The 23761-nt window shown below is 39.8% G+C and overlaps 1 protein-coding gene and 1 non-coding gene across 2 annotated transcripts; one reads left to right on the forward strand and one right to left on the reverse strand.

Annotated features, from left to right (window-relative positions):
- Positions 1-8411: 8411 nt before the first annotated feature.
- On the reverse strand, positions 8412-17547 carry LOC149494206 (uncharacterized). Its single transcript, XM_089725426.1, has 4 exons — positions 13818-17547; positions 12784-13709; positions 12370-12522; positions 8412-8681 (listed from the first exon to the last, which is right to left on the reverse strand). The coding sequence occupies exons 1-4, from the start codon at positions 17545-17547 to the stop codon at positions 8412-8414; spliced, it is 5079 nt and encodes a 1692-aa protein (XP_089581552.1).
- Positions 17084-17190, forward strand: LOC149494207 (small nucleolar RNA R71). The gene has a single exon (XR_016322366.1). It is a non-coding gene; the product is annotated as a small nucleolar RNA R71 (small nucleolar RNA).
- Positions 17548-23761: the final 6214 nt, after the last annotated feature.

Raw genomic sequence — 23761 nt, forward strand, 5'->3', positions numbered from 1 at the left:
TTTTCTACTCCAGCTGTGTTCGGCTGTACCAACATTGCTCCGACTCCTGCATCTTCTACAGCTAGATACAAGATTAGAGGTTCTCTTGGTCTTGGTGAACTGAGCACCGGTGGATTCATCAAGTATTTCTTTATGTGGTCAAAGGCCTTCTAGCAGTCCTCGTTCCACTTGACTGGCTGATTCTTCTTCAGTAGCTTGAAAATTGGAGCACAGGTGATGGATAACCTTGAAATGAACCTGCTGATGTACTGAATCTTACCCAGGAAGCTTCTCACCTGACGTTCTATTCTTGGCGGTTCCATGTCCTGAATGGCTTTTATTTTGTCGGGGTCAACCTCAATCCCATTAGGTCCTACAACGAAACCTAACGGGGAATACACACTTCTTGGGATTGAGTCTCAAGTTATACTGCTTGACCCGTGCGAAGAACTTTTCCAACATTTCTGCATGTTCTTCCTGCGTCTTTGTCATGATCACCATGTCGTCCACATATACTTCTAACCCTTTATGGATCATATCATGAAACAGTGTGGTAGCCATTCTCTGGTATGTTGCCCCGGCATTCTTCAATCCAAAAGGCATTACTTTGTAGCAAAATGTTTCGAAGTCCGTGGTGAAGGTCGTCTTGTGCTTGTCCACTAAAGCCATCAGTATTTGATTGTATCCGGAAAATCCATCCATAATAGAATAACATCCCATTCCGGCAGCGCTGTCGATTAAAACATCTATGTGCGGAAGTGGAAAGTCATCTTTAGGCGAGGCTTTATTCAAATCTCTGTAATCAACACAGACTCTTATCCTCCCATCTTTCTTCAGCACCGGGACTATATTTGCCAACCATTCCGGATAGTGAACTACTTCTAAGAATCCTGCATCCAACTGCTTCCGGACTTCCGCTTTGATTTTATCTTGCCATTCTGGTCTGACCCTTCTCCTTTTCTGCTTTACTAACTTAACACTCGGATCAGTAGGAATGAAGTGCTCTGCTATTGATCTATCAATTCCTGGCATGTCCGCATAGCTCCAGGCAAATACCTCTGAATTTCTTTTGATACATTCTTGAAGGTCCTGTCTGAGCTCATGTTTAAAGTCTGATCCGATTTCGATTATTTTAGGATCTTCGGCAGTGCTTGAATTAAATGCAAAATGATGCAATGCATTTATGTCAAATATGCGAGTGGTATAATCAATGCCATGAACGTGACAATCAGGAAAACAAGAAAATAAGTAGTCAAAGTTCACTTCCATTGATTGAAATAAAAGAGGAAAACCATCCATAGTGTTCTCAAAACAAGGATCAGAAAAACAAAATACAGGATTAACTGCCTGTTCAATACATTCATTACAGGTGTCTTTTATTGCCTGGATCACTTCATCGGCATCTGCAACTCCTTCTTCTTCAGCCCGGGTAGCTTCTATCTTCTCTTCAGTTAGCTTCACCTTCAGTGCCTTCCTCTCTGCCTCTTCGGCATCTTCAGCAGCTAGAACCGACTGGAGGATGCGCGCCTTGGCCTTTTGCTCTTGCATCAACTTGGAAGCTTCATCCCCAATCCCCAGAAAGTCTTCAAACCTAGATATCTTCTTCAACCACTCAGATTCAGTGCTCGCTTCTGTCATGCATACCATGAATTCAGTCCCATCTAGCAGCTATTCCAAGGAAGGTTTGGGTGATTTGATCAGCTTCTCCTCATAATCAGTCATAAATATCTCCAAGCCGGGATAGGTCTTTCCCCTACTCTAAAATTCCCCTTCAGCTTGTGGAACAAAGAAGATCTGATTCACATTCGATGCTCTGATTAGAGACCGAACCTCATATTTTTCTTTCCTTCTATTTTCAGAATAACCCAATCCGCGCTTGTCTTGTTGCCCCAATGCCGATGAGAGAGGCTCAAACCTTCTTTGCAACTCCCGGCCTAGACCCTTGCCGTATTGCCAATTCATCTTCTTCATCATCTTCCTAGAGAAAGGACTCATTCTATTCACTGCACTTTTGTCCTTGGTGGGGGACGCATCAATTACTGCCACCTGAAAACCCGATAACGGTACTGCCAGCTCTAAACCTTCCACTGTTGCCACACTCAGATGCTCTTGCGAGTTGACTGTCACCACATCTATACCCCACGAAATTTTCACTTTTCTGTGCAGAGTGGACGGAACTGCGCCTAAAGGGTGGAGCCATGGTCTTCCTAACAAAAGAGCATAGTTGGCTAAGATATCAAGCACAACTACATCTACCCAGCTTTCCACTGCCCCTGTGGATATTTTCGCTTTGAAAGTCCCTTTTGCGTTCCGCATAGTGTTATCATAAGCCTTAACCACCATGTTTGATGGCTCGAGCTCTGATTCTTCGATTTTAAACTTGGACAGCATCTTCAGTGGACATACACATAGTGCCGATCCATTATCCACCATCACATTCCGGGTATCTCGTCCATTGACGGCGATCTGAATGTACAACGGCTTATAGTGATTTCTTCCTTCCAGTGGGAGCTCTGAGTCAAAGAAAGTGACTTCGCCTATTCTCCGCTGTAGCACATTGATCATATCGACACTTTGAATTCGAGTCGGCACTCTGACAAAAGTCATAGCTTCAAGTAAAGCTTCTCTGTGCTCCTTAGATGCTATCAGCAAATCCCATATCGAAATATCAGCTCTTGTTCTTTGTAATTGACTCAGCACCGAACTGGCAGTCACCCCATTAGGAGCCTTGTTCTGACTGCTTTCTCCAATCTCAACAGTCTTCTTCTGTCCTTTTACTACCTCTTCCTCTTTCTTCTTTTCTTTCGGCTCCTCTCCGCCTTTCTCTGTCATTCTCTTCTTCATTCCATCAACAGCAACCTCTTTCCCCTTGGCCTGCATACTGCTCTCAGGATTGTACACCTGCCCACTCCGGGTCAAGCTTTGAACACCTACCTCGTTCACTTCCTCCTCACTGCTATAGTACCACTGTTCTTCTTGATCAGCTAAACTCTTCTGAATGGCAAGCTGTAGTTGTTCGTCCTCATCCTCAGGTACATCACCCACCTTCACTGTGATGCTTTTCTCGATCTCGATCTTCACAGGCATCTTTTCTTCCTCATCACTACTACAGTCATCCCATATGTTCAACATGGCACACATCCGCTCTTCCCATTCTGCTTCCGCCAATACTACCTCTTCCGGTAATCCACTCCCGATCGCATTGACCGATCCACCTGACTGAGTCTTACGGGATGGATAATTGTACTGATATTGGGGAAGCGGGTTGTTCTTGGTGCTTGGCTTGTTCTTGTCTGAAGGCTTCGTAATCTTCCCACTGTCAATCAAATCTCGAATATCGTGCCTCAATTTGAAACATTCATCAGTTGAATGCCCTTTGCACCGATGATAATCACAATTTCTGTCCATATACCTCCCTCGCACGGGTTTAGTCGGGTCGACTGGCAGCTTTGACAATACTCCGTTCTTGATGCATGACCTTAGCACTGTGCTCAAGGGTCTGCCCAAATTTGTAAATTCTCTTCTAGCTCTCTCATTAACTGCCCCCATTATGGCATTACTGTTCCCTGACTGGTTCTGATTACTACCCCCGGCACCTCTGTCACCATAAGAAGTCCAGTAGTTGCCAAACCCTCTGTTCTTTTTCTTTTCTTCCTTATACAGCTCCTCGATGTTCAGGCCAGCGCTTTAAACTAGAGCAAAATCGGTGAGAGGTTGGGTCAACATCCTTTCCTTGAAGAAGGGCAACAGGCTCCTACTGAAGATACGGATCAATTCTTTATCCTTCGGCCTTGTCTGAACTCTATACAGCTTCGTTCTCCACCTCCTGTAGTAATCGAAAAAGCTTTCATCTTTTCCCTGTCTTAAACTTTCCAAGTCGCGCAAGCCAAACTCGTCACTCTCGTCGATCTTGAAGTGCTTAAGGAAAGCGGTCTGCAACTTGATCCAATTCTTCTGAACCTCTTCATCTAGACCATCATACCACCTCCGATAGTCTTTATGCAGTGTTTACGGGAATGCACGCAAAACATCTTCCTCGTTATACCGGTTCATCTGTGACACTCGGAGAAATTCAGACAGGTGAGAACAGGGATCATTATCTCCTTCAAATATGGTATGTTTGAAAGTCTTGAATGAGGCAGAGCTGGTTGGGTGCAACACATACTCGGTTATGTGAAAGTTGGTGATCGGGTCTTTTTCTTTCACTGCAACCATTTTGTCAAAATTTTCCTTCAGCTCGGCAAGTTGTTTGAGCACATCATTCTCGACAGGGGTAGTGTTTCCCACAGAGGTCTGATTATCTGACACAGGATTTGGTATTTGCCTCTCTTCAACCACAGGCTGGCTGCTAGAAGGGGGAGTATTTTGGTTTTGAGCCCTGTCTTGAGCGAGAGCAGCGGCCACAATTTGAGCGATGGTCCTTATCTGAGCTTGTGAAATTCCGGGCTCTTCTCCTATATCATCTGCCATTTCTATTGAATTTGAGTCGGGCTCTGAATCTGATGAACTTGAATAGTTTACTGAACTGATCGGGATGAACTCGGGGATTGGGGATGTTCTGAGTAGACGCTGACCAGGATGTCGGTGCCAAACTCTCGAAGCGTTTTCCCGGGAAGGATCAATTCTGAATAAAAAAATTCTGAGTTAAAGGGAGGGTCCTGCATGTATGCATGCGAAAATGAAAGCACATAGGATGAAAAATGCATTTCTAATGTGCTAAAGCCAGCATGGAAATAAGATCTCGATTTCGACGACTGGACCAAAAATTCGGTATGAATAATACGTCAATAACTTGTTTTATATTTAGACATTTCATGCATTATCTGTCGTCGATCGTTCCTTTTGGATTTACGATCAACTATTTTCTCTCAAATCCCTAATTTTTGCCTCGGAACGAAAGAATTTCCGAGCGGGATTTTATTATTTTATTATTATATTTTTTATTACGTATATTTTTTTTTGCATCCTTACTTTTTGCCTTGGAACATATGGCCCCAAGCAGGATTTTCGTTTTATTCTGTTACAAATTTTCTAATCTCTCACTTATTTTCAGATAATGCGAGAAATGTAAAAATACAAATAAATCGCAACCCCCTTATATCTCCCTTTTCTTTCGGGTTTTGATTCACAATAAGTGATTGCATAGTATTATTCAGCACGAATTTGAAATCCAGTCTCAAAATCAAGGTCAAATGTCCATGCCGAACATTAGCTCTTATTAATGCATGGCTGAAAAAGAAAATGTTACATGGTGCATGAATGTCACAACATATGTACAGTTTATATCAAACAGGGGAACGGGAGTTGGGAAATGCATGCCTTCCAACCTTATTTCTCCCACACACGAATTCCGTTGGTATAAAATTCCGACATCTGTTTCCTAGGAATTGGTCTAATCTCGACAACCAATGGGGGGTTTTGAGATTGACGATTGTTGCGTCTCTTTTGAGTTCCCGCAAGTATACGGATCGCAACGTAGTAATAAAAGATCGATCCCACGAGGAACGGGTTGAGTACACTTGCTACTTTATTCTTACTGATATGTTTACAGGAATACAAATATAAAATAGTTCTAAGGAATTTCTTAGTTATTCTAGATCTAATGATTATTCAACTTCAGAGAATAATGTGCATTAAAATACTTAGAATAATTAATCATAAAGACAAATGTGTAGTAAAATACTTAGACTAATTAATTGTACACAGGATTTTCCTTTTCTATGCAAAAGCTTGTAATATTCAATAAAGAATCTCTTAATTACATATGGTATAATATAATTCAACTTCTCAGTATAGAATTATACTATCTATTATATGTATTTCTACATATAATAAAATCCCTATCTTGTTAAATATTAAACCTAATTCTTATTCTTTGATTATTTCAATAAGACAGATTTAATTTCAATAGAAATAAGTAAAATATGCATATGTAAATTCAACTCAATGAATTAAATCTCTTTGATCTTTACTAAACTATTTCCTTCTGAGAATATAATCTAGTAACTTTGATTAAACAAAGATCAAAAGATAACTTAAGGAATTTTTATTGAATACTACCAATTAAAAATTGTTGCTTTGTATAGAAGAATTATGAAGACCAACATACAACAAGTCTATAAAACAAGAGAAAGAAGTAATCAAACTCAAGCCTCCGGAGGGCGTCACACCTCGAGGAACTTCTTGGTGTTCTTGGCACAATCAATAACAAGTGACTTTTGTCAATCTTGCTCTAAGTACTACTAACACACTTCTCCTAATACAATCTAAATATTTTTGTGAATCTAACTCTGAAATAAGAATCAATTCTCCTTTCTCTCTTCACTTCCATTGCTATTTATAGAGGAGGAGAGTGATGGTGGTTTTGGTAGTGATTGGTTGGCCAAGAGGTGCTTGAGGTGACTTCTCTTGGGAAGAGTCTCGACCTGTGCATGGAAAGATATGATTTTCTGATGAAAAGGCATCAATTACGTCTTCTGGAAATCTCGACTCGCGCTCGCGCTGGTAAAGGTCGCGCTCGCGACTTCTGCTTCAAATGCTTCTGCCTCTCAAAAGTTCTTTTCGCGCACGCGCATATGGAAGTCGTGCTCGCGACTTTCGCTGGCAAACTTTCTGACTCTCAAAGGTGCTTTCTCGCGCCCGCGTATATGAATATCGCGCTCGGGCGTTTCGCTGGCAATGTTTCTGACTCTCAAAGGTTCTTTTTCGCGCCCGCGTATATGAATATCACGCTCACGTCTTTCTAGTCCAATTGCTTCTGAAACTCAGATCTGCTTGTCGCGCCCGCGTATATGAATGTCGCGCTCGCGACGTGGGCATTTTTCTTTGTTGCGACTTGCTTGAACGCGCGAAGGCTGGATCAAGGAATTCTTCTATCTTTTTAACTTGTTTTGACCCTATTTTTGTATAGAACAAGTCTTTGCTCCAATTTTGTTCCTGCAATTCACTTTAAAACAAAACAACACGAACAAACGTAAAATGTACAAAAACAATCATGCATTCATGCAATTTATATCAAAATAACATAACAAGATTTGCCCGCTTTGCGAGGCTATCAATTCCCCCACAGTTAGCTCTTTGCTTGTCCCTAAGCAAAATTTTTATCCTTCTTTTTGAACTTCATGTTGATCATGTTTGTTTTTATTTGTTGATTTAGACTTCTTAAGTAATCTACCAATGATAAGAGATTTTATGTATTTTGGGAACTAAGTAGTATAAATGTATATGACATGCAAAAATTTCAATATAGCAAACAAAAATCTAAAGTATAAGAATCTAGTCATTTCAAGATATGAGATAGGCAATCCTCCATCCTTAGAATGCAAAGAATAGGAAGTAGTTTAGATAGCATACATGTATTGTTTCTTATCTCAAGGCATTTTTAGGTTGTCTTATTTCTAACTCACTTAAGTGGTTGCATTTTATGCTCCATACCACTTCATTGTATTTTTTTTTTTTCTTTTATGGTTGCATTTTATGCTCCATACCACATTTTTTTTTTTTTGCTATTTTTATTCTAGGTATGTGGGAATGTAATTGATAAGTGGTTGCATTTTATGCTCCATACCACTTTGCTTTAAAAAAAAACGGATTTTCCATTATTCCCTCTATCGTATATTTTTCTCTCTTGAACATACCTTCATCCTTTATTGACTTGAAACATACAAGTTTTTAATTTCTTCCTATTCTTCATTCAAGCTAGGAATCAAGCTTCTCTAAAACAAAAGATAATGTCTAGATAGTTAACTAAAGATTAGAATGTGCTATTTGAAAATTTTAATATGTCATATGTAATATATTAACACTTTAAGTTCATATAAGAATTTAATCTCTTTAATCATGGTATATTATTCAAGACTTCTATTTCAACAAGCAAAATACAAACAAATCAACATGTAGAGACTAAAACATTGAACTAAGGCAAAGAAGTTGACTTTTTTAATTGTCACAATATTTTTTTTTTTAAACATAATAAAAATAATGAAATGTAAGTCTCCCCCACACTTAAAAGCCATAATGTCCTCATTGTGTGAGGTTAAAATGCAAATAAAACATACGACATATGCATAAACACACAAACAAATACTAAAAATAGAAAGAAAAACTTAAAGGGAAACAGAAAAACCTTAGGCCTCCGGAGAACCTGGAGGCGATGGAGTGAACTCGATGTGTTGATGGTGGAAGTATTTCATCCACTTCCGTTCCATCCGTTCGTGGTTTTTCTGGATTGTATGCAGTTTTTGTCCCATGTCAAGAACAGTAACTTGCAAGGTTTCCTGCGATTGCTGTAAAGCTTCCACTTTACTCAACACTTGTTTCCACCCAGCAACTTCATCTTCTTCTTCTTCGGCATGAGAAGATGATGTGACCGGTGCTTTGCCCTTCCGCTGTCTTTGCATTTGTGCCTCAGAGGTGCCGTCGTCGCGATCATTCTACCCAACTCGCCTTTCCCATGGCTTCCAGCGATATAGAACTGTGCTGCCAGTTTTGATTTCTTCAACCAACCCTGTCTTTTTCAAGAATGTGCCATCCATATATCGAAAAATGTCTGTAGGCTGGGGCTGATAAGGTGGAATAGGCATCCGAGCAATATGTGCCAAGATAGGCGCCAGACTACCCACTCCTGAAGTAACTTTGCCTTGATGACGAGAGGCGTTGTATATTGTATCGAGTATTATTCCTACAACGTCCACTCGTTTTCCCTATAAAATACAATCCAAAATAAACAAGTCTCTTGTTTGGACTTTGGATGCTTCCACCCGTCCAAACAAGGCATAACACAAATACTTCTGCAGATATAAAATACTCTCATCTTTTATCCATTTATTTCCAAAATTTCGTGGGGTAAAAGTTGATTGCCCTGTTAGTTTTTCCCAAACGGAAGATGCATTCCATCCTTTTGGTTTAGGAGGACATAAACTTTTGGGAAATCCTAACCATTCATGCATTTGATCATATCCCACAGTTAATTCTTCTCCATCCACTCTAAATGTGATGGCCATTTCATTATCATCCACCCAATCAATTGTAGTTAGTAACTCTAAACTTAATTTAGCATTTTCAGGAATTTGTAATTGACTAAATATTTCAAAATTTAGAGTTTTCAAATACTCCTGTACTTTCTCTAAAATACCAATATTTTGTAAAAAGGTTGGGTCAAGAAGATACATACCTGTGAAAGTGCACTTGGCTAGGCGTGTGTAGCGCTCTCCCTCCGCTATAGTATATATGGGGAAAGGAGCCTTATATCTGGTGGCCAAATCCTTTCGTGCTGGTGCAGAGGAGGAAGATCCTTCCTTGTTCTTCCTAGCCTTTTGCTTAAATGGCATGGTGTGAGTGTGGATGGAGTTATTTGTTGCTTAAGATATGTAGAAAAGAGGGTTGCCGGGAATTGATTTTGCAATGACAGAGTTTGGGGGTTTGTAAAGAAGGGACTTGAATTTCTTATATAGATGAATTGGGGGAAGGATAGGGTTGAGTAGTTAATGGGGAAGTTGAAAAGGAAGAGTTTTGATTGGATTTGAAAGGTTACTTACAGTTTTTCGCAGGTTTGAATGCCTTGGGAAGGAGAAGAATTGATTGGAATGTGAGAGGGCAGTTGAGAATTTTTGACCGTTAGGAAGTTGCGCCAAAAATTTGTGGAATCGCGCCAGGAATTTTTCTGGAGTCGCGATTGTGTCGAAAAATTTGCGCTCGCGAATGGTTCTCGCCTTGCCTCTGTCCTCTTTTGTGCCCTAATCGTGCTCGTGCTTAGTATCATCGCGATCGCGAGGTTGAATCTTTGTGCTTCTGACTTATTTTGCAAAAACTCGCGCTCGCGCAAATATATGTCGCGATCGCGATTTTGATCCGGAAGCTTCTGACTTCTTTTGTGGAGTAGTCGCTGTGAATACTCAAATTTTGAGGCTCAAAGAGCCAATTTTTCCGGACTGCAAACAGTCCGGCCGGACCGGAGGCCATTTCGGAAGTTCACCGAAAATATATCGATATGGTACTTGAAACGTCCGGAATTTTACGAGGATCGCGGAACAGGTCCCGGGATATTTTTCGGAGGTCCGAAACTCCCAAAACAGCTCCCGAAGCGACACACGGTGGCCGCACCGGCCACGGCGGCGCCAGCCCCCACCAAGCGCGGGCGACAGCCCTCGCCCAGAGCGGGCGGGGCCTGGCGCCCAGCGCGGGCGAGAACCCTCGCCCAGCGTGGGCGGGGACCCTCGCCCAGCGCGGGCGGGGACCCTCGCCCAGCGCGGGCCCCTCGCGCCGCGCGCGGGCGAGGCCCCTCGCGCCGCGCGCGGGCGAGGCCCCTCGCGCCGCGCGCGGGCGAGGCCCCTCGCGCCGCGCACGAGCGAGACCCCTCGCCCCGCGCGGGCGAAACCTCTCGCCTCGCGCGGGCGAGGCCTCCCGCGCCGCGCGCGGGCGAGGACTCTCGCCCCGCGCGGGCGAGACCTCCCGCGCCGCGCGCGGGCGAGGACTCTCGCCCCGCGCGGGCGAGACCTCCCGCACCGCGCGAGGGCGAGGCCTCTCGCCCCGCGCGGGCGAGGCCTCCCGCGCCGCGCGAGGGCGAGGCCTCTCGCCCCGCGCCGCGCGAGGGCGAGGCCTCTCGCCCCGCGCGGGCGAGGCCTCTCGCCCCGCGCGAGCGAGGCCTGTCGCCCCGCGCGCAGGGCCTGGCCCCCCCCTCGCGCCCTGGGCGAGGCCTGCCGCCAGCACACGCGGGGCCTCTCGCCCTGCGCGGGCGGGGCCTGTCGCCCCACCGACAGGGCGGTAGCTACCGCCGAGCCTGGGCGGCAGCTACCGCCCAGATTTTCTGGCGGTGGCTACCGCCATGCACGGCGGCAGCCACCGCCCGGGACCCGAAAATGGCCTATAAATAGGCCATTTTCAGGCTGTTTTTGACACCTCTTGCCTGTATTGACGGACGAAACCTTCTCCCTCTCACGCTCCTTGCGTCTTCTTTACCGCTTTTTGCATTTAATTTAATTTTATTGCATTTATATTGTGTTATTTGACCACTAAAATAAAATAAAATTAAAAATTAATTAATATACCTAAACGAGGAGCTAAATCTGGAGTTAAGAAGTGGCCGACGATTAAATCAGGTACGTAAATAAAATTCTGCCTATTTAATTTTAGCACTTCATGCATGCTTCTCTTCTACTCTCAATCATTCTATAACTGCATAAAAAGCATGCACGTCAACTAAAATTCCGCTTAATCAAAAATCAAACTTTTTACGGCCAAAAGTCGTAAAATTGAACCATTTTGGCGAAACGCCTTAAAATCAACACTTTCGACTAAAAGTCATAAAATCAAACCATTCTGGCGAAAAGCCTTAAGACCAACACATTTCGGCCGAAGGCCTCAAAATCAACCATTTTGGCGACAATCGCCTAAATTACACATTTTAACAAATGAATTGCCTTAAAATCAACAATTTTGGCTTAAAGTCTTAAAATCGACATTTTTGGCAAAATCAATCATTTTCGGTTTAAAACCGTAAAATCAACCATTTTAGCGACAAATCGATTAAAATCGACATTTTTGGCAAAATGCCTCAAAATCAATCATTTTCGGTTTAAAACCGTAAAATCAACCATTTTAGCGACAAATCGCTTAAAATCGACATTTTTGGCAAAATGCCTAAACAAAATGCACAACGCATACACACACTCATGCACAAAGCATACACACTCATGCATTAAGCATACCCATTCAAAGCCCTTCAAAGAAGGCCTATCGAACTACGTTGACTTTGATCTTCCATTCAAACGGAAGTACGTAGGCACGTTCGGGATTTCACCCCGGGTGGCAAGTCGAAATCATCAAAATCACTCAAACATTTCATTAATCCATCATTCACCTTGCAAAGCATTCATCCATCGGTTAGTTCATCAGCATGACATAGTCTCGGGATCCACCTCGGGTTCGTAGATTGTGCCTTAAACATTGGGATAATTAATCTAGTAACTAGGTTAATTAAAAATGGAGTCACTTAGGGTTTTTTCCTAGTTTACCCTAAAATAATTAAACAAGGTGGCGACTCACACACTCACGTGCATTTCTTCCTTTAGTCACATGTATTCATATGCCGGTGATATTTTGGGGAGGGGTACACAGTCGCGCTCGCGCAGAGTAATGTCACGATCGCGAGTTTTGTTTTAAAAAGCTTCTGTCTCTTTTTTGCAACATTCGCGATCGAGCGTCATTTATTCGCGCTCGCGAATTTTGGTTTCCTGCAAAATAAATTACCTGCATACTTCACTTTTGATGAGTTTTCGATTTTTTTTTTGATATATATGAAGGTAATATAAAATAAATAAAATAATAAGTTATAATAAACAAAGTATATTAATTTATTGATATTATACATACCTATTTGATTCAAAATGTTACCTGTGGTGGATCATCAATCCTATTACCCAAATAAAGCTTACACCGTTGTCCATTGACCATAAATGTGGATCCATTAGATAGATTCTTCAATTCTAATGCTCCATGTTCTGCAACTTTGATTACTTCAAATGGTCCACTCCATCTGGACTTCAATTTTCCAGGAAATAGGCGTAATCTTGAATTAAATAATAACACCTAGTCTCCTTCTTTAAATGATTTGATTCGGATTTGATTATCATGCCATTTCTTAGTTCTTTCCTTATATAACTTGGCATTTTCATATGCTAATAATCTGATCTCATCAAGTTCATTCAACTGAAGTTTCCTTTTGTAACCAGCCTTGCTTGAATCAAAATTCAAAGACTTTATTGCCCAATATGCTTTGTATTCCAATTCTAGGGGTAGGTGACATGCCTTACCATAGATTAAACGATATGGAGACATCCCAATTGGTGTCTTAAATGCCGTTCTATACGCCCAAAGTGCATCATCGAGTTTAAGTGACCAATCCTTACGTGATGAATTGACCATTTTTTCCAAAATCCACTTAAGCTCGCGGTTGGAGATTTCCACTTGACCACTAGTTTGTGGATGATACGGAGTAGATACCTTGTGATGTACTCCATATTTCCTCAAAAGACTTTCAAATGATCTATTTAAAAAGTGCATACCTCCATCACTTATGATTACTCTAGGAACCCCAAATCTGGTAAATAATGCTTTTAAGAATTTTACCACTGTATTGGCGTTGTTTGTGACACAAGCTTGTGCTTCCACCCACTTGGAAACGTAGTCAACAGCTACTAAGATATAACTTTTACCTTGTGAAATAGGGAATGGTCCCATGAAGTCGATTCCCCATACATCGAATATCTCTACCTCGAGTATGTTGGATAAAGGCATTTCATCTTTTCGACTTATGTTGCCAACCCGTTGACACCTGTGACAATGAGACACAAATATACGAGCATCGTGAAATAGAGTGGGCCAATAAAAACCACTTTCCAAAACCTTTGAAGCAGTTCTATTTGCTCCATGATGCCCTCCATATGGACTAGAGTGACAATGCATAAGTATATCTTGTATTTCAGTTTCCCCTACACACCTTCTAATCATACCGTCCATACATATCTTGAACAAGAATGGTTCGTCCCATAAGAAATTTTTAGCATCTGCATAGAACTTCTTCTTTTGTGCATAAGTCATATCTGGAGGTATGATGTTAGAAGCTAGAAAATTTGCAATGTCAGCATACCAAGGTGTGTGAACATGTTGTACTAACATCAAATTCTCATCTGGAAAACTTTCATTTATAATTGTAGTTTCTCCTATTGGTCCTTCTTCATTTTCCAGACGTGATAAATGATCAGCAACTAAATTTTCAGAACCCTTTTTATCTCTAATTTCAATGTCAAATTCTTGTAATAATAATACCCATCAAATAAGACGTGGTTTTGCATCTTTTTTAGCAAACAGGTATTTTAATGCAGAATGATCAGTATAGACTATGACTTTGGCTCCTAACAAGTATGATCTGAATTTATCACATGCATATACTACAGCCAACATTTCCTTCTCAGTAGTTGTATAGTTTATTTGAGTACTAGTTACAACATGGCTAGCATAGTATATCACATGCAACTTTTTCTCATGTCTTTGGCCTAATACACAACCAACAGCAACATCACTAGCATCACACATTATTTCAAATGGTAATCCCCAATTGGGTTTTGCTATAATAGGTGCACTTACTAATGCATTCTTTAAAGTATTAAAAGCTTCCAAACATTCTGGAGAAAAATCAAAAGATGCATCTTTAACAAGTAAGGTAGTTAGAGGCTTAGCAATGATAGAAAATTTTTTTATAAATCTTCTATAAAATCCTGCATGGCCTAGAAAAGATCTTATACCTTTAACCGTAGTGGGAGGAGGTAACTTTTCTATGGCTTCTATCTTTGCCCTATCTGTCTGGATTCCTTCCTTACTTATTTTGTGCCCTAAAACAATGCCCTCATCAACCATAAAGTGGCATTTCTCCCAATTCAAAACAAAGTTAGCACTTTCACATCTTGACAATACAAGATCTAGATTTTTCAAACAATCTTCAAATGAATCACCATACACAGAAAAGTCATCCATAAAGACATCCATAATTTCTTCTATGTAATCATTAAAAATCGCGGTCATGCAACGTTGAAATGTTGCAGGTGCATTGCATAATCCAAAAGGCATGCGCCTATATGCAAATGTACCAAATGGACAAGTAAATGTGGTCTTCTCTTGGTCATTCGGAAAGATATAAATCTGAAAATATCCCGAATATCCATCGAGAAAACAATAGAAAGCATGACCAGCAATTCTTTCTAACATTTGATCTATGAATGGTAACGGAAAATGATCTTTTCTTGTGGCTGAATTAAGTTTTCTATAATCAATACATACCCTCCAACCTGTAGTGGTCCTAGTAGGAATTAGTTCACCATCTTCATTTTTTACTACAGTCATTCCTCCCTTTTTAGGCACACATTGGATTGGACTAACCCATTGGCTATCCGAAATTGGGTATATTATTCCTGCATCTAGCAATTTGATAATTTCTTTCTTCACTACTTCTTTCATATTAGGATTAAGTCTCCTTTGTCTTTCTGCCTTAGGTATATGTCCATCCTCAAGATTGATATAATGCATGACTCGATTTGGACTTATCCCCTTAAGATCAGAAATTTGCCATCCTATACTCTTAATCCTATTTCTAACAATTTTTAACAAGTCATTTTCTTGATCTATAGTTAATTTGTTAGAAATAATTATAGGAAGAGTGTGATCTTTACCTAAGAAAGCATATCGTGGATGATTCGGTAACTCTTTAAGATCTATTGTTGGTGGAACTTCAATTGATGGTGGTAAAGGTTCATGCTCCCTAAGTAACATTTCAGGTCTTAAATTTATAAACTCCTCTTCTTTATTATTGACATTTTCTTCCTCAAAATTTTCCTTATCTTCCAAAGCAAACATTTCTTGTATGCAGACATCAACTACATCAATTCTCATGCAATTCCCCTCATCCATAGGATATTTCATAGCTTTATCTATATGAAATTCAATGACATCATCACCTATCCTAAGGACTAATTTTCCTTCTGAAACATCAATTAATGCCCTCCCTGTGTTCATAAATGGTCTTCCTAAAATAAGAGGACAATTTTCATCATAAACAAAGTCAAGTATGACGAAATCAGTTGGAAAAATAAATTTGTCAACCTTAACAAGCACATCCTCAATGATACCATAAGGTCTTTTAATAGTTTGGTCAGCAAGTTGTAAAACCATATTAGTTCTTTTAACTTCATCCTCTAATCCCAATTTCTTAAAGAGAGATAATGGCATCAAATTAATACTTGCTCCTAAATCACACAAGCATCTAGGAAAATCTACTTTACCTAATTTGCATGGTATAGTGAAACTCCCTGGATCTTTGAGTTTAGTAGGTAACTTACTTGAGATTATGGAACTGCAATCCTCAGTTAGAGTGACTGTCGACACATCTTCCCAACTACGTTTCTTTGAGATCAATTCTTTAAGGAACTTACCGTAATTTGGAATTTGTGTGATAGCTTCCATAAGTGACATGTTGATATGCAAATTTTTCAGTTTATCAATAAAATTTAAGAACTGCTTATCTTGCTCCTGCTTCTTGAGCCTTTGCGAAAAAGGTGGCCTAGATTGATAAATTTTAACGTTCTCCTTCTCCGTGTCCTTTCCTTTTTCTTGTCCTCTTGATCCTGCACTATTTACTTCACTGCTTGGTTCACCAACCGGCTCCACAGTTACATTATTCAAAATATTAGCATCAATACCCGAAGGAACTATTTTATCTACTATTTTTCCACTTCGTAAGGCAATGGCGCTCACATTCTCCGTAGGATTCTTTTCTGTATTACTAGGAAGATTTCCCACTTCACGTGAGGAAATAGCACTTGCAAGTTGCCCTACTTGTACCTCCAAGTTATGTATAGATGATGAATGATTTTTGAATAACTTATCAAACTTTGATTCTAACCATTTAAAGCTATCATCCTTACTACTCATCTTTTGGTTAAATCCCTCCAGAAATTTATCAATTTTATTAGTCAATTGTCCCAGTCTATCTTGATATTGACTACCCTGATTGCCTCTATCATGATTACCTCTATCCTGATTACCTCTATCCTGATTATCATGATTTCTCCAAAAAGAGTTATGATAATTACGATTTTCAGCATTATAAGTATTTGAATATGGACCACGAACTTGTCCTTGGACATAATTCACTTGTTCCTCCATAACCGGATGCTTATAATTACATTCATTGGACACATGCCCATTTTGACCGCAATTGTCACAAATAAGAGATGTTGATTTACTTATGTTTAAGTTATCAATTTTATAAGACAAAGCAGAAATCTGTGCTTGCATCATAGTTAAGGGGTCTAATTCATGCACTTTCTTTGCTGAATTTTTTGAAGAAGAAGAAGACTCATTACTAACAGTAGAATGACTTACCTGAACCCTTTCAGTTGGCCATATGCTATTATTGTTGGCCATTTCTTCTAGTAACTCAATTGCATCATTAGTAGTCTTCTTCATTAATGATCCTCTTGCCATAGCATCTATAGTTCCCCTTGTAGATGGTGTTACCCCATTGTAGAAGGTTTGAATCAATATATTTTGGGGAAGGCCATGGTGTGGGCAAACTCGTTGGAGCTCTTTGTAGCGATCCCATGCCTCATATAAGGATTCATTTTCATGTTGGGTAAATGAGGTTATTTCTTTGATAAGCCTAGCGGTTTTCGCTAGTGGGAAATATTTAGACAGGAAGGCTTGGGCTAATTCTTCCCACGTAGTGATAGAGTTTGGTGGTAATGAATTTAACCAAGCTTTTGCCTTGTCTTTCAATGTGAAAGGAAATAGACGTAACTTGATAGCATCTGCTGGTACTGAATTCATCTTGAATGTATCACAGATCTCAAGAAAACTGGCTATATGTGAATTAGGATCCTCATTTGACAATCCATAGAACTGAACACTATTTTGAAGCATTTGTAATAAAGCAGGTTTAATCTCAAACTGGTTAGCATTCACCGGTGGACGTACTACTCCCTTTTGTGAACCATTTAAACTTGGAGTAACAAAGTCCATCAACCTCTGTGGCGGATTTCCATCACCCATGACTCTTGAATTTCTTCTTTTCTTTTTCTTCTTTCGTTGTGAAAGGAACTGTTCAATCTCAGGCTGATAATCCTCCAATTCACTGTTTGAAGATCTGGTGCTTGGCATATGAGGTGTGTAAATTATGCGTTTCTGTAAAATTTTGAATCAATTATAAGTAAGTATATTAATTAAAACAAGCTGTAAATCATATATAAGAATATTTCGTTAAATGACAGAACACCGTTCCCCGGCAACGGCGCCAAAAACTTGTTGTGTCTCTTTTGAGTTCCCGCAAGTATATGGATCGCAACGTAGTAATAAAAGATCAATCCCACGAGGAACGGGTTGAGTACACTTGCTACTTTATTCTTACTGATATGTTTACAGGAATACAAATATAAAATAATTCTAAGGAATTTCTTAGTTATTCTAGATCTAATGATTATTCAACTTCAGAGAATAATGTGCATTAAAATACTTAGAATAATTAATCATAAAGACAAATGTGTAGTAAAATACTTAGACTAATTAATTGTACACAGGATTTTCCTTTTCTATGCAAAAGCTTGTAATATTCAATAAAGAATCTCTTAATTACATATGGTATAATATAATTCAACTTCTCAGTATAGAATTATACTATCTATTATATGTATTTCTACATATAATAAAATCCCTATCTTGTTAAATATTAAACCTAATTCTTATTCTTTGATTATTTCAATAAGACAGATTTAATTTCAACAGAAATAAGTAAAATATGCATATGTAAATTCAACTCAATGAATTAAATCTCTTTGATCTTTACTAAACTATTTCCTTCTGAGAATATAATCTAGTAACTTTGATTAAACAAAGATCAAAAGATAACTTAAGGAATTTTTATTGAATACTACCAATTAAAAATTGTTGCTTTGTATAGAAGAATTATGAAGACCAACATACAACAAGTCTATAAAACAAGAGAAAGAAGTAATCAAACTCAAGCCTCCGGAGGGCGTCACACCTCGAGGAACTTCTTGGTGTTCTTGGCACAATCAATAACAAGTGACTTTCGTCAATCTTGCTCTAAGTACTACTAACACACTTCTCCTAATACAATCTAAATATTTTTGTGAATCTATCTCTGAAATAAGAATCAATTCTCCTTTCTCTCTTCACTTCCATTGCTATTTATAGAGGAGGAGAGTGATGGTGGTTTTGGTAGTGATTGGTTGTCCAAGAGGTGCTTGAGGTGACTTCTCTTGGGAAGAGTCTCGACCTGTGCATGGAAAGATATGATTTTCTGATGAAAAGGCATCAATTACGTCTTCTGGAAATCTCGACTCGCGCTCGCGCTGGTAAAGGTCGCGCTTGCGACTTCTGCTTCAAATGCTTCTGCCTCTCAAAAGTTCTTTTCGCGCAAGCGCATATGGAAGTCGCGCTCGTGACTTTCGCTGGCAAACTTTCTGACTCTCAAAGGTGCTTTCTCGCGCCCGTGTATATGAATATCGCGCTCGCGTCTTTCTGGTCCAATTGCTTCTGAAACTCAAATCTGCTTGTCGCGCCCGCGTATATGAATGTCGTGCTCGTGACGTGGGCATTTTTCTTTGTTGCGACTTGCTTGAACGCGCGAAGGCTGGATCAAGGAATTCTTCTATCTTTTTAACTTGTTTTGACCCTATTTTTGTATAGAACAAGTCTTTGCTCTGTGAATACTCAAATTTTGACCTTGCAAACAGTCCGGCCGGACCGAAGGCCATTTTGGACAGTTCACTGAAAATATGTCAATATGGTACTTGAAACGTCCGGAATTTCACGAGGATCGCAGAATCGGTCCCAGAATGATTTTTGGAGGTCGGAAACTCCCAAAAAAGCTCCCGGAACGAGACATGGTGGCCACCACCAGCTACGGCGACGCCGGCCGCCGGACACGGCGGCTCCGGCCGCCGGACACGGCGGCAGCTGCCGCCCAGCATGGGCGGCACCTGCCGCCCCACCGCCTGGGCGGCAGCAGCCGCCCAGCATGGGCGGCACCTGCCGCCCCACCGACTGGGCGGCACCTGCCGCCCTCCCAGGCGGTACCTGCCGCCGAGCTAGGCAGCACCTGCCGCCCTGGACCCGAAAATGGCCTATAAATAGACCATTTTCAGCCTATTTTTGACACCCCTGTCTGTGTTAACGGACGAATCCTTCTCCCTCTCACGCTCCTTGCGTTTTCTTTACCGCTTTTTGGATTTAATTTAATTTTTATTGCATTTTTATTGTGATATTTGGACATTAAAATTAAACAAATTAAAATTAATTAATATTTCCTAAGCGAGGAGCTTAATCTGGAGTTAAGAAGCGGTCGTCGATTAAATCAGGTATGTAAACAAAACTCTGCCTATTTAATTTTAGCACTTCATGCATATTTCTCTTCTACTCTTAATAATTCTACAATTGCATAAATGCATTCACGTCATCATTTAGGCAAATAAACTGTCTTAATTAAACACGATTAAGCTTAAATGTCCGGTTAATTAATAACTGTGGTATTAAAGTTTAAATCCGACAATATTGGCTAAAAGAGCCTAGTTAATTAATAACTACGGTTTAATTGCCTTATTTCGAACAAATCCGGCTTAAGTCCAATTAATCAATAATTGTGGCTAAAAGCCTTAATCAATCACGTCTCGACAATAAATTGTGAATAAGCTCGAACGCCCGATTAATTGATAATCGTGGCATTAAAGCCTAAATCGCACATTTTGGCAAACTAATTGCCTAAAACAACACATTTCGGCCAAAGGCCCAAAATCAACCATTTTAGCGACAAATCGCTTAAAATCAATCTTTTGGCAAAATGTCTTAAAATCAACCATTTTCGGCTTAAAACCGTAAAATCAACCATTTTAGCGACAAATCGCATAAAATCGACATTTTTGGCAAAATGCCTTAAAATGAACCAATTTTCGGCCAAAGGCTTAAAATCAACCATTTTAGCGACAAATCGCGTAAAATCGACATTTTTGGCAAAATGCCTTTAAAATCAACCATTTTCGGCTCAAAGCCGTAAAATCGACATTTTTGGCAAAATGCCTTAAAATGAACCAATTTTTGGCTAAATGCCTTAAAACCAACTTTTTTGGCGACGAACGCCTAATCGAATCAATCAATCTTTTGGCAAAATGCCTAAACAAAAATGCACGAAGCATACACACAATCATGCATAAAGCATACACACAAAAATGCACAAAGCATACACAAAATCATGCACAAAGCATACACGCAAAATGCACAAAGCATACACAAAATCATGCACAAAGCATACACACTCATGCATAAAGCATACCCATTCAAAGCCCTTCAAAGAAGGCCTATCGAACTACGTTGACTTTGATCTTCCATTCAAACGGAAGTACGTAGGCACGTTCGGGATTTAACCCCGAGCGGCAAGTCGAAATCACTCAAACATTTCATTAATCCATCATTCACCTTGCAAAGCATTCATCCATCGGTTAGTTCGTCAGCATGACATAGTCTCGGGATCCACCTCGGGTTCGTAGATTGTGCCTTAATCATTGGGATAATTAATCTAGTAACTAGGTTAATTAAAAATGGAGTCACTTAGGGTTTTTTCCTAGTTTACCCTAAAATAATTAAACAAGGTGGCGACTCACACACATTACGTGTATTTCTTCTCATTCATCATATGCATCACATGCTTATGACATTTGGGGAAGGGGTTCACATGCTCCAATTTTGTTCCTGCAATTCACTTTAAAACAAAACAACACGAACAAACATAAAATGTACAAAAACAATCATGCATTCATGCAATTTATATCGAAATAACATAACAAGATTTGCCCGCTTTGCGAGGCTATCAACGATATAATCTCTCGGAAGTGAATGCGGCATTACAACAGCAAATAGAATCGGGTGCACCTCAGGGGAAGTAACTAAGGTTTTTTAACTATGTGCAATGGCTTCGGTCTTATTGGGTTTTAACAAAGTCTGGGTTCCGCAAACAGGATTCGGGCTTTGTTGGGCCTACTCCTTTTGACGCACCTTTAAGGTACTAGGCTTGCGGTTGGTAGTAATGTTAATTCTCGGATGGACGCACCTAAAACGCGAGGTTTAGGCTAAATCCACCGTCAAACTTAACACCAGTACCGAAGGGTAGTACGGGTAGATTGAGGTGAGAAGAGAGAAATGCAAATGAATGCAAAAATCCTATGAAAGGAAAAGAAAGCAATTAAGCACATACGGACGATTAATAATTTTCCAACGGCTTTTCTAACCAATTTTATTTAGGAAGGTAGGTTTTTAGAATCAATTCCTAATTACAACCACTACATTGTTTATTAAAAACAACCGGGGATTAGTGGGTGCAAAAATCCCCAGTGAAGTCGCCAAACTGTTTTCCCCCCGGAGAAAATCAAAGGTTTATTATTTTGATATGTATTTTAAATGTTTATTTTGGAAAAGTGGTGATAAAAAAAAAACCTCTTTTTGGATGCGAATGCCGACAAATCAGTCTTACAAAATGATTTTCAGTCGCCACCCATTATTTCGGCAATGGGACCGTTTTCATTTTTAATTTTATAAAAGTGACTCCATTTCAACCCATATTATTTAAGGCCAAATTATTTGAAAGAAAACTGGTCAGGCGTACCAAGTACGATTCTAGGTAAGGTAATTAGGTACGTCGGCCCGTTGGAAGCCGACGCCCAGAAAACCGGCCTCTTTTAACCTACGATTTCTAATTTGATTTTATTTTAGAAAAGCCAATTATTTAAACCCAACCCGAATAAATCGAACCGAGTTCCTATGTGGAAAATTAATTAATCGTCCCAATTAGGTTCATTCATTGCATTCATCACAAATAAATCATCATATCCATCATCCACCCATAATACATATCAAATAAAGATAAAAAGACCCGCTCTTGCCTTATGGTTAAAGGCGGGCCACAAACTGAGTTTAATAATATAATTAATGATAAACAATAAGAAATAAATCCTAAAAATCTCATAATCATCAATAATTAATTGATTTAGTTTGATTAAGACTCAGTTTGCCCATAATTGATCATTTTCCGGGTTAGGATTAAAATCTACTTAATGAAATGAAATTAAAATAAAATAACAAAAATAAATTGAACTGGGAAACAGTCGCGTCACGCGGGTATTCTATGGAAGAACAGTCACGTGGCGCAACTCTTGTCCCTTATTCTGGAACCCATAAAAGTTGCGTCACGCAGCTGTTCTATGAAGAACAGTCACGTGACAGAACTCTATCATATTACTGGTATTTAGAACAGTCGCGTCACGCGAGTGTTCCATGGAGAACAGTTGCGTGACGGAACTCCTACCTACATGACGGAACTGTTTGTGACTTATTCCAAATCCTCAATTTTATTGATTATTTATTCAAGATATCACATTAAATACAAATATGAGAATAAAAGTATACTGGGTATACAAATAGCTGCGTCACGCAGGTGGTCCAGTCCGAATCAAAGACTTTTGGACATGAACAGCCGCGTCACGCAGCACGCAGGTGGTAGCTGCGTGACGCGACTGCTCTGGTCCGCAACTACCTTTCAAACTACCTTTTTTACATTTCTTTTTTGTTAATAGTGGTTTAACACAACTCAGAAATACTCAGAAATGGGCGAAATGGCGTTTAACCAATACCAAACTAACCAAATACTAGAAAAATGAGATTTTTAAGAGATAGAATATTAGAAATGAAAAAGAGAAGTTAGAATCGTTACATAGCCCTCAGATTTGAGGATTGCATGCACTGAAGTTAGTTCAGAGATGTTGTATCACGATTCCAGAAGCGTGGTTATCAAGCAAACGTTTTTCTTTTATCTTTTTTCTCTTTTGCTCTCTTTATCTTTTTTTGTTTTTCTTTTGATTTCCAAAACCAAATGTCTAATGGTTTGATCTTCCTCAAGTTTACTCACTTGAGTTCTTGGGGAAGAAAACTACGGCCCACGCTGGGTTTAAATTGTCTACAATATGTATACTTACTGTACAAATGGTGTAATCTCTTCGCAATTCAATAAAATATAGGTTTGAGGCGCTTGTATCTCTGCATCAGTCAATCGTCTTTTTTTTTATTTACCAATCGTACGCCCAGGATAGGTGAAAATTGTTAGATTTCCTTCAAACTCAGATTGTATTCGATCTCCTCCATCATCATTACGTGGCACTCTCCGATGCTTGGT

The sequence above is a fragment of the Jatropha curcas genome, chromosome 8, assembly GCF_041381405.1.
Source record: "Jatropha curcas cultivar XTBG-Jc1 chromosome 8, XTBG_Jcur_1.0, whole genome shotgun sequence".
NCBI classification, from domain to species: domain Eukaryota; kingdom Viridiplantae; phylum Streptophyta; class Magnoliopsida; order Malpighiales; family Euphorbiaceae; genus Jatropha; species Jatropha curcas.

Excerpts from the sequence above, each read along its gene's own strand:
- LOC149494206 (XM_089725426.1), bottom strand. The coding sequence starts at position 17,547 with ATGGACTTTGTTACTCCAAGTTTAAATGGTTCACAAAAGGGAGTAGTA. Across the intron at positions 12,523-12,783 it reads ATCGTTTAATCTATGGTAAG|TTGAAGTCCAGATGGAGTGG; the intron begins GCATGTCACCTA and ends TTTCCTGGAAAA. Across the intron at positions 8,682-12,369 it reads GGATTGATGATCCACCACAG|GGAAAACGAGTGGACGTTGT; the intron begins GTAACATTTTGA and ends TGTATTTTATAG.